This window comes from Vombatus ursinus, unplaced genomic scaffold (assembly GCF_900497805.2).
Source record: "Vombatus ursinus unplaced genomic scaffold, bare-nosed wombat genome assembly UNPS02006779.1, whole genome shotgun sequence".
Classification (NCBI taxonomy): Eukaryota; Metazoa; Chordata; class Mammalia; order Diprotodontia; family Vombatidae; genus Vombatus; species Vombatus ursinus.
This window is the reverse complement of record NW_020946557.1, coordinates 7,487,499-7,499,649: the sequence shown is the minus strand read 5'-3', so window position 1 is coordinate 7,499,649 and position 12,151 is coordinate 7,487,499. Positions and strand designations below refer to the sequence as shown.

The 12,151-nt window shown below is 36.9% G+C and overlaps 1 protein-coding gene across 1 annotated transcript in view; it reads left to right on the top strand.

Annotated features, from left to right (window-relative positions):
- Window positions 1-12,151, top strand: part of ROS1 (ROS proto-oncogene 1, receptor tyrosine kinase) — a 130,493-nt gene that overhangs the window by 56,284 nt on the left and 62,058 nt on the right. The window contains 4 exon segments of the mRNA XM_027848575.1: window positions 310-396; window positions 6,333-6,431; window positions 6,434-6,552; window positions 11,715-11,910. Of these exon segments, the coding sequence (XP_027704376.1) occupies window positions 310-396; window positions 6,333-6,431; window positions 6,434-6,552; window positions 11,715-11,910 (501 nt within the window).

The following is a 12,151-nucleotide window of genomic DNA, read 5'->3' as shown; positions in this document are numbered from 1 at the left end:
TCTGACTTTTTGTGACCCTATTTGGTGTTTTCTTGGCAAAGATACCGGAGTTATTTGTCATTTACTTCTCCAGCTCATCTTACAGATGATGAACTGAGGCAAACAAGGTTAAGTGACTTGCCCAGTGTCACACAGCTAGCTAAGTGTCTGAAGCCAGGTTTGAATTCAGAAAGATGAGTCTTCCTAACTTTAGGTTTGGGACTCTATCCACTGCACCACTTAGCTGCCCAACAATTTCTTGTAGGGTCCAATATTTCCTGTAAAGACTAGGAATCTGTGCTCAATTTTTCTTTTTATGTCTTTGTTCAGAATCACAAGGAAATTTTTCCTTTATGCCTAAGGTGATCCCTAGTTTTGTGCAAGAATCTTCATTTTGGATTAAAGGGAATGCTTCAAGTTTTTGAATCCAGTGGAAAGCATACTCTGCTGTAGATTTGAGCATCATTTTCTCCTGTGTTCTATTTGTCATTGATTCTAAGACATTAATTGGTTTTGTTATTGTTGCTTCTACGTTAAAAACTGTGGTCTACGAAGTTTGCATAGATTCAGAGGATGATAAATTTACAGCCAGAAGGGATCTAAGAAGTTATCCAGACCAAATCCCTCATTTTACATATGAATAAACTTAGCCCCAGGGAGGTTAAATGTTTACTGAAGTGATACAGCTAATAAATAGCAAAGCCAAGATTTAAATCTAATTCCTCTGACTCTTAAAAATCCAATTTTTTTCAACTGTATCATGCTGCTGGGAAGTACAATAAATAGAGTTCCAGAACTTGAAGCATTCCCTTTAATCCAAAATGAAGATTCTTGCACAAAACTAGGGATCACCTTAGGCATAAAGGAAAAATTTCCTTGTGATTCTGAACAAAGACATAAAAAGAAAAATTGAGCACAGATTCCTAGTCTTTACAGGAAATATTGGACCCTACAAGAAATTGTTGGGCAGCTAAGTGGTGCAGTGGATAGAGTCCCAAGCCTAAAGTTAGGAAGACTCATCTTTCTGAATTCAAACCTGGCTTCAGACACTTAGCTAGCTGTGTGACACTGGGCAAGTCACTTAACCTTGTTTGCCTCAGTTCATCATCTGTAAGACTTATCTTTCTGAGTTTAAATCTGGACTCAAACACTTACTAGCTATGTGATCCTGGACAAGTCACTTAACTCTGCCTCAGTTTCCTCATCTGTGAAATGAGCTGGAGAAGTAAATGGCAAACCACTCCAATATCTTTGCCAAGAAAACCCCCAAAGGAGTAACAAAGAGTCAGCAATGTCTTTGAAAATGATTAAACAACAATAAAATTAAACTGCATTAGATCTTGTGTAGTTTGTCCTTCGTTCTCAAAGAGGACCATGACATCAGGGAGATAATGACATGACTTGAAACTGAATTGAATTTGAGTGAGGGAGGGCTGTGCAAAGTCACCAGTCTTACTTTCCTCTCCAGAGCCATTTGGTTCCAGTGGCCAGATATCGATCAGGATGACTGGAGATGGTCCAAGATACAGTGGAGGACCTTGGACTTTTTAAGCTAAGATCTTTTCAAGTTCTCACTTTAGGTGATGCAATGCCCATTCAGTGAATAGGCCTCTTTAAGAAGTGAGTCAAGGGAGGGCCCATTTAATAAAAAAAAAAAAATCACACTGGGCAGGGAAGACTCTCAGGGTGCATTAGATCTACTCACATAGTCAATGCCAACCATGCACTCTCCTAGCCATGTCCAAATCTCCTGTTTTACCTCTATAACACTAGGAAACCAAACAGAAGTATTTCCATCCAGGCAAACATACTACCTCCAGTCCATTCACCTAAAAATATGTTTATTTCTACTGTCTAAGAGTTTTATGCTTTGCCTTAGATAAGATGGCATGCACTAATTTACACTGCTAAATCAGGTCCAGTTCTAGTCATGAAATGTTATCAAACACTGGTTCCCTGAGAAGCATGGAAACACATACTAGTTCTATCTCTTCATGTGAGCTGAGATTGGGGGAGTGGCAGAGGCAGGGAACAGGTTATGTGACTTTATTTTTCTGACCAAAAAATGTTTTGTTCTTGTATTTTAAGCTTCCTCTAGTGAGTACTGCCAACAGCATCATTTGCCTTCCTTTGCTGTGGGAAGCCCTATTTAATCTTTCTGTGACACATTTACTAGGGAAAGGGACCTAAATCATATCTATCTTTTCCAACACCTGAATCAGGTATTGGGGCTAAAAACAATCTCATTTCTTCTTCTTTTTTTTTGGTGAGGCAATTGGGATTAAATGACTCACCCAGGTTTCACATAGCTAGTAAGTGACAAGTGTCTGAGGCCAGATTTGAAGTTAGGTCCTCCTGACTCCAAAGCTGGAGCTCTATCCACTGCATCACCTGGCTGCCCCTCATTTCTTCTTTTTAATTGATATATTAAAACCTAGAACAATGACTTGAACATAATTCTTGTCTAAGAGACATTTGTTGAATTAATTGATAGGAAGTGGGGATGCAGGAAAATACTTAATACATACTTGAGCAAGCACATTGTAAAAAATAACTTCAAGACCCTGACACTGATAAGAATTTAAAATAAGATAAGTGCATCTAGAAACCGTATTTTCTGAACTGAAAATTGAAACTTATGGTCTGAAAATTATATTCCTTTTGCAAAGTCTTAATCAAAGTATATTTTTTTTCTTGAAGTTAGTACTTTTGGAAGTGGGTAGTTGCTAGAAATATAAGATAGAAAAAGGATCAGTATACTTTCTTGTAAAAGCTTATATGATAGCAGCATTGGGGAGTGGATGGAGTGCTTGACTTAGAGTCATGAATACCTATGTTCAAATCCTGCCTCTGAAACTTACCAGTTCTGTGGACATGTGCAACTGCCTCAACTTCCCAGGGCCTCAGAAAAGTCTGTAAGACTATAAATTATAGGAAGGATGAGTTGCTGTACCAATGAAATCACAGATCATTGGCATTAGTTTTTAATGAGATCAGACAAACAGGAACAGGTTGCAGAGGACTCTGTGAAACCACTTTGAATGGACATTAAGTCCTTGCTGAAGGAATACATGGATTTTTAAGATTAAGGATGGATTCTTAACTATTTCTTTTTATCATGCATGGATCTTTCCAGCAGTCTGGTGACGCCTATAGACTCCTTCTTAGAACAATGTTTTCAAATATGTAAAATAAAATACAAAGGATTACAAAAGAAACCAGTTATATTGAAATTAAGATTTTTTTCTCCCATCCAAGTTCAGAGATCTCCCTGAAATCTTTCCACAGATCCCTTAGGTGGTCATGGACACCAGGTTAAGAATGCCAGGGATAGACTAAATGCCCTTTGGAAGTTCCTTCCCTAAGTATGATCAAATCAAAAAAATTTCCTTTACATTCCATTCAATTTCAGTTACCAAACATGTATTAAACTTTTACTATGTTCAAGGCAATTAGTTAGATAAAGAGAATGATAAGATCCCTATCCTCAAGCAGTTTATAATTTATTTTAGGATATAATATATGCATGAAAATTATTGTAATATGTAGGTTATGTGGGTGGGTGAATGAGAGAGTCCACCTATAAGAGATAATCTATCCCTGCTTAGGTATCACTTGGCTTGGAGAAACCTATGATTGGATTTGCTAATTTATTAGCACCAAGAGCAAAGCTAGCTGCAGTGGCGGTCAACACAGGTATGTCCATAAAAATTTCCTCAGTCAAAAATTGCACCAAATTTTTCTCCGTTCCACCTAGCCTATGCCCTCATGATTAACAGGTATGATCTAAACATGTGTGCACTCAAGAAAATTATTTAATATAGCAGGAACTGTCTCTGGAAAGAAAGTCATTGGAGAGAAAATGGGGAATAGGTGGTGGCTTTTACAGGCTAAGGCCTTGGTAGGGAGAAGCAAAGAGGGCTTCTGACAGACCCCTGAACATTCTTAACTTCCTTGTCCCTGATGTCTTCTACTCATGGCTTTTGGGCAAGGAATAGTGATTTGCTATTTTGTTCCCTGTTTGATTGGGCAACATAGTCCATCACTGTGTGGTCAAACAGATTTCTTGGAAGAAGCACAAAGCTAATGGGAACTGGAAGGGCCTGCAACTTCTGGAGCAACCCATTCTATCTATCTTTCACCCCTATTGCCTTTCATTGACTCCTCCTAGATGAAGGATGCAATATAAGTATAAGGCAAACTATAACTAATGCATAAAGGGCATACAAACCAAGTGTGGTGAGAAGTTTTGAGGAGGCAGAGGAGCAAGATGAAGAGATTATTACTTCTCTCTTAGGAATAGTTTTTTTTAGCACATCAATGGATCTATGCTGTCATCAATGTGGGCATTCCATCTAAAGATGCAGATGACCCATTCATGCCTTCTCGTTCTGTGTTCTTCCTATCCATGTTCTCCCACAAATCCTCCAAAGATAATCTACTGAGCACCTTGAAGGCCTTCCTCTATTTTTAAAAAAATAAGTATCCCATGAGTATCAGTGCAGCTCTTGGGCTTCTTACTTATTATCCTTCAGTCTTACTATATGAACAAACTACCTCTTTTGCTGATCATAATTTCCTGGATTGTAATCTTTATGCCATCATAATCTCAAGGGCATCAACCTATTTATGCTCATTATGTGCCTCCTTTGAATGACCTATAATTTGGGTTCTTTGGAGATCAAGGTATTTCATGAATCATGGCATCATGATGTCAGAGAGAAAAGATGGGTTTTTGTATCAGGAGACAGTTTGGGATTATTGAAATCACTGTATAGTTTTCCAAAAGTGATCTAGTCCATGGTCTACCTCTTTTTCAATTCTGAAATAAACTCACTGTCCATAATCATTATCTGTTCAAATTATATGTACTGATGAGTTAACTCAATGGCCTGCCTATTATCTGGAAAATAGGTATTCTTTATCCATTGGTTTGTTCCCAGTGTATATTGTTAGACAAATCTTTTTAGAGTCCTTGTAGGAGGCCCAGTAGCAATGTATAAGCTGCATAATGCCCTCAAATAGGAATATCAAAGAACTTTACTATCTATAAGGAATCCCCCTTCAATTTGCCTCTCCTTAGGGCATCCTTCGTGACAAGAAAAGTGACCTTTGTTGAGCATTTCTCCTGGTTTATAAATCACAATGTTAATAATTAAAGGATTATTGAAATAAATTATCTCTGGTTGCAGCTATAATGGATCTTATGCGATATTAATTTATGTGTGGGCGACCCTTGGCAGAGGGGAAACTTTAGTTTACATTTTTTTCCACTGAGTGACATGCTTTAAAAACAATAAACCAATAAACACACTACAATATTTTATTCTTTAAACTTTTCAGTGAATTATATTACTGTAAAGATGTATTCTATGTTAGAAAATAATTCATTAAAACCTGTCTTTTCCCTTATCAAATTTTCATTAAGGAATAATGATCTGCATGTATATCATTCTCATGAAGATGACAAAGTAGGCATTTGGTTTGGTTATACCTGACAAGTTATTTCCTCTTTTGGTCAAAATACTGTTCATGATTTTGTCTAATATGTTCCCACTTTTCAGATATCTTCAAATAGATCTCTCAATGCTTTCAAAATTGTGTTGCATCTAGCATGGATTTCTTCTGTGTGTATTTGGTCCAGTCTTGGTTTTATCTTTTTTAGTGCCATTTTAATTTCCTTGTATAACTCATTGGCTACGGGATATTAGAGTACAATGGTGTTTTCCTTTTCATCACTAATAATTTAAATAGATTACTATGAAAATATCAAATTTGTTCCATAATTTTATTGTTCATCTCCTACTTTCACCTATACATGTAACTGGGATAATTTGACTTAGTTGCATCTTATCACAGTTTTCTGAAAACTTGTTTCTTCTTCTACTACTTTTTTATTGTTGGCTTTTTTTTTTTGGAATAATACTGTTAATCTTCCACCATCCTCCCCTGTAATATTTTACATCTGAGATTATGTTCTAAATCATTCCTACCATTGGCTTTCATATCTCACTCTTTGGCAAGGAAATCAAGGGTTTTCTGACTGAGGTGGTTTGGGGGCTTTTTTTTTTCCTTAGTGGGGATTGATTTATATCAAATATACTTCTGTAGGGAAGGGTGATAATCAGAGTCTGTATCTTTTCCTTAATCCAGGTAAAGGACCTCCATCTATTTCTCTTCATCTACAGCATAAAGTTTTACCCTGATGATTGTGGTGTGAAGGTAACCTAGAATTCTTGCAAGCTATGGCAGTAGAACTCAAGCTGGCATGATTCTAATTCATAGCCCATACCATGAGTAGTGAAAGTCAACACTCACATATTCTCTGTTCTCTTTGTGCCTCTCTATTGTAGTTCCATCAGTTCCTGAAATTCCAGAGATATTTATATTGCAAAGCAGCAAATGTGAGAATAAAACTATCGTGGAATTCAAGTGGAATAACCTAGCAAGACAAGAGTAGCTATGGAAATTTTCTATCACATGTTCGATCTGAGTGACACACGCAAAAAGGTGTTTACAGACTGGATTACTGTGAATGTAACTCCTCAAGCCATATCATTTCAACTTGAGGGAGTGAATGCTAGGCATATTGTTCAGTTTTAGGTATGAGAATTGAAGAATGTGATAAGGATGTCTTGCAAATTGTTACCATTGAATAAATAGATATTGAATGGAATGGAATAAAAGGGAAGGGACTACATTGATGCTAATTTGACTGTACTTAGACTTTAGTTCTTCAAGGATCTGTGATTTCATTGGGATGAGTATTCCCTCCACTTTTCTATGAGAGTTGCTGTGGCTAAAAAAAATTCATTGTTCTGTAGCCATCCTGATGTTGGATCTCTCCAAATTTGGGCAGCAGTTTTTTAGATAAGAGGCATAAAGTCGTCATCTCAGAGACTTGGCAGTGGCCATGGCCAGCCAGGGAGTACAGCAGTAGGAGAAGCAGTTGATATCATTTTAAGCTTTTTAGGCAGTGACTCCACATATCACACAAGGATCTGAGTTTTCTGATCCTTCAGATCAAGACTAAAGAGATGGCAATGGTCTAGTAGGACCAGGGGTATGCTACTGTTTAACAACCAGCTGAGGGGAATGGGGTGGGGAAGACTCTGAACCCAAATCATACTTTTAAGTTTAATCTGCATTGTTACCATTTTCTCCACCACTTTTGGAAGCCTAGATAAGGAACAAAACAATAAGGCAAGCTCTGATTTCAATGTTTGCCAAATCCTGAGGTGTAAATGCTCACATATAAAACTTAACAATTAATTCAACTGGTGAGCTGACTTTAGCACATCACAGATTAGGATGAATTTTTTCATTTTCTTTTGGTTAAAAGTACTAATATACAAGATATATTTTCATAATAGTAATTGTTGTTTTACTGTCCCTTTTGCAAATTAACTTTTAATTGTTTCAAGCATATTCCAAGCCTGCATGGCTTAAACACAAATGTTATTAAATTATAAATATAACATACTCCAATTTATGCAGAATGCTTGGGGAATGGAGTGTTCTGATTAACTGAATATCCTGACCAAAAAAGAGCATATGGGTGTGTATGTGCATGTGGATGTATGTATGTATATTTATATAATTTACTGATTTCTAGCAAGAATTAAAAAAAGAGTCTTGAAAAATAAAATAACTTGAAAATAATTTAATCTCTATGTGATGATTCAGAAGACACTTAGAATCTTAGAGTGCCTCAGGGTTTTTGTTCTAGGAATCAATTATCTTTGTATAGGACAAAAGGAGCAGAACCAGTAGGAGAAAGGAACATATCCTGGAAGTTGCTTTTTTGAACAAATACCTGATATTGTTTATTCATCATATTTCTTATATAAAAGTAGAATGCAGAAAATAATTTTTATTTGTATTTTTCTCAAGGAAATAGGAGTTTATGGTAATATTTGTAATTTTGCTTCTAGGGGAGGTACTATATAGCTGAATTTGGGAAGAGCAACCCTTGTATAGAATTGTTTGGAAATGCAATTAGGTCTTATGTAACTGCTTTCAGGCATTCAGGGGATCTTGGTTGGGGAAGAAAAGTGATCACTCTCTTCTGACCATTTGCTCCACCCATCAGCAGCAAATGCTTTCTAAATGGGTGATTTTCATGGTAGATCAGCAACCCTCATGAAAAAGATGAAAGCCCACTCACAAAACTGACCTGACAGACAGAAACTAAATTTATTGGAATTAAGTTTGGCAGTGCAGTCAGCTACCTCTTGATCCCCTAGCAAAGTACAGGAACATAGTTTCTGATTAGACCCTCAGGCACTCCAATTGGGTGTGTGTTCTGCCAGGCTTTGGGGTCACTGCTAATCTGAGGATATGTCTTAACAATGGGGAGGAAGTTCAACAAAAGACAGCACATAGCTGGAAGATCCTAGTACTCTGTTATATTCAGGAAAAGCCTCGGCTTCCCATGGGGACCAAGGCACTTCGAATAATTTACCCCACTTCTCCATGTTGTTGTGGTCTTTGTAATATTTTACTTGGTGAGGGGACAAGATGATGTGTGGTTATCTGCTTTGGTATCTTTGAGCATTACATTGTTGAGAAAGTGAAGGAGAAAAGAAAAGAATGCAAGAAGGTGAGGAAGGGTGTGGATCACCACGTGGCTAATTTCACATGTTTTTCATATGCCACAATAGAAATGGGAGTGTACAAATTGAAAAGAGATTCTTTATAGATAGTAAAATTCCTTGTTGTTCCTATTTGGGGACAACATTATGCAACTTATACATTACTGTTGGGCCTTCCACTAGGATTGTAAAAAGATTTGACCAACAATATACACAGGGAACAATTAAATGGATAAAAAAAAATACCTATATTCTAGATAGTAGGCAGCCCATTCAGTTAACTCGTCAGTACATATAATTTCAACAGATAATGGTTATGGACAGTGAACATATTCCAGAATTGAAGAAGAGGTAGACAATGGATTAGACCACTTTTGGAAAATTATACAGTGCTTTCAATAATCCCAAATTGTTCCCTGACACAAAACCCATCTTAGAATAATAATAACTCAGAATAATAACTCCTGTTCACATAGCTTTCATAGTTTACAAGGGATTTACCTTATAGTAATCCAATGAGTTAGAGCAGGAAACTGAGGCTCAGTGACATTAAGTGATTTACTCACAGTGACAGGGCAGAGGACCAATAAAAATGTAAGCAAGTTCTCATAAACAAATTTATCACTCTTTCCCCTGCTCCACACAAAAGACCTAGCTTCTCCTCATTTTTTTATTTCTATCAATAGTACTATCATTCTCTGAAGACTCTTCCCTCTCTCTCATTTTCCTTTAGATCTTCACCCATCTCATCTGTCTCAGTCTTATTATCTCTCCCTTCTTCTGACTACCTCTCTTCCTTTGCATTATTAATGCCAACACTTTATGTCTGGATTTTTGACAACTGGCATATCCTCTTTTAATCTTCTCTTTCAATCCATTATGTATGGATCAAATTAATCTTCCCTAATAGCTGCCTTTGTTACAACATTTTCCAGCTAAAACTTGTTAATATCTCTCCATTGGTTGAAGGATAAAGTTCAAATTCCTTGACTAGGAATTCAAATAAACTTACTCCACCCTCTAATCAGACATCTAATCTCCCCACTGTTTCCAAAGCATGCCACTCATATTCTTCACTCCAAGTCTTTGCTCATACTATTCTCCCTATTTGGAATACCATCCCCCTTGCCTCTGCCTAAAGAAAATCTAGCTACCCATCCGTTCCCAGCTTAAGTCCTTTTTTTGCTGTGAACACTTTTCTGAAATCACTAGCTCATAAAGAAATACAGGGAGGCAATATGATCTGTAGAGTGGTGATGTGGTGCAGTGGAAACAACTCTGGATAGATCCAGAAGACATGGATTCTGGTCCCCGTTTGGCTGCTGACTTGCTGTGTGACCTTGGGTAAGCCAATTAATCTTTCTGCACCTTAGCTTACTCTTCTGTGAAATGAGATTGAACTAGATGATCTCTCCAGGTTCTTTCCAATTCTAAAATTCTATAATATACTATTAAAGTTTATGCACATGCCTTATTTCCTGAACTAGGAAGAGCATCTTGAGGGCAGAAGACATGGCTTTTATCAATCAATACAACAAGCATTTATTATGTGCTTACTTAAAGGGATTCTTAATCTTTTCATGTTTGTCATGTACCCCTTTGGCAGTCTGGTAAAGCTTACAGACCCTTTCTCAGCATAATGTTTTTAAATGCATAAAATATATAGAACTACAAAGGAAACCAGTTACATCAAAATAAAGATGTTATTTTCTCCACATCCAAGTTCATGGACCCCCTGAAACCTGGATCATGTTAAGAATCCTTGATTTACTATGCACCAGTCACTGGGCAAGGTGCCAGGGATGCAAAGACAAAAATAAAACTGTCCCTTTCCTGAAGGAGCTTACATTTTATCCTTCTTTGTCTACCTCAGAGTGCCTAGTATGGTATAGGGCATGTCGTCAATATTCAAAGCATACTTTTTGATTATTTTTCTCTGCTATGAACATTAGTCTTGTTAAGCTTTTCCCCTTTCCCATAAATGATACCTGACACTTGATTTTCTAGCCAAAGCATCAAATTTATTTTCTTGGCAAATATCTTTGACAGGAGCATGACAGGAGCGTGTACTTCCAACTGGCAAATACGCAGCACAAATTTATGGGCCCATGAACGAAAATCCTACTTCCTTTGGGACATTTAGGAAAACTGGGAAGTACTCTCCAAATAACTCATTCAATATGTTTTATTGTTAGAATATTGTCTCAAACTTTGCCATGAAACATCAACAAATATTAAGTGAATTTCACAGAAATTTTAGAAATAAGACCCTTACAACCACTGTTGAACTACGAACCTTTGACTTCCTTTCACCTGTGATAGCCTAAAATTCAGTTGAATTGTGGACTTCAAGAACCAAAACTATAGCAAAAAGAGGAAAGCCTCCAATAATTAGCACTTGTAGTTCTTCACATGGACATGTAGGCCAAAGGGAAAGGGTCACATTCAAAACTATGTCCTTGTGCATATATTGCTTTGGTTTGCTAGATGCCAATGAGATGGTATTTACCCTAAATTTGTTTTCCTATAGGATGATGGAAAGGGTAAAATCCGTGAAGCTTAATTGATAAGTGATATTGCCTCTTTCATGTCAAATCTGCTATTCTTTTCACTGTTCGTTGTCATTCTTTAAACATTTAATAAATTGTGCAATGTCTGTATATCAAGGTCTAGCCATGACAAAAGCAGCCCCGACCATTAGGATTTTTATTTTTTAAATGTTCATTTAAGGGTTTTTGTTTTAGTATAATTTCTTAATTTCATCAAGACACAGACAGAGAAGAACAGAAGCAAAACTCTGCTAACAAGGGCTATGTAAAGGGGGGGGAAATGTCCACACAAATCTCTAGAGATGACTGGACAAACCAAGAAAACTGAAGGAGACACAGAGGGAATAACCAATGAGTTGTAATGGACATTTTATGGGACAAAATTAACTTGTTCAAATAGTTGTCAAGTACACTTAATTGGTCTTGGTGTTTAAAGTTAAGCTCATCATAAATCACCTATTAAGTTGGGAGAGCAGAAAAGTTCAGGAGAGGTACAGTGAATGAATGATGCTGCTAACCATAGAAAATATTCATCTCTGATCCAGATAGGGAATGCCAATGATCTTTTAGCTATATTCTCCCTCTTGTTAAGATTCTCAAGGATGCACCAGTCTTTGGTAGCATCATTACAGTTGACTAAATTTCAAGAAAAGTCTACTTTGTGTGCAAATAAGAGAGAACTGGAATGCAAATATTTTATATTGATCTCAAATGCAAAGTCAAGTACCCCAGAGGGTTGAACTATGTGTTCGACAATACTCTCTTTTCTGCATGTCCTCTTACGGCATGTGAAATCATGTCATATTTGCTTATGTTCCAAAGGAGCAGTGTTTCTTCTGACTCACAAATATTTAATGCATTGAATTTATCTCCACATCAGTATTACAGTGTAGTGTGCTGAGAAGGGTGCTGGATTTGGAATCAGATCTGGATTCAAATCCCAGCTCTGCCTCTTGTTACCTGTGGGACCTTGAGTAATTCACTCAAATTCTCTGACCCTCAGTTTTTTCATCTATAAAATGAGAGATT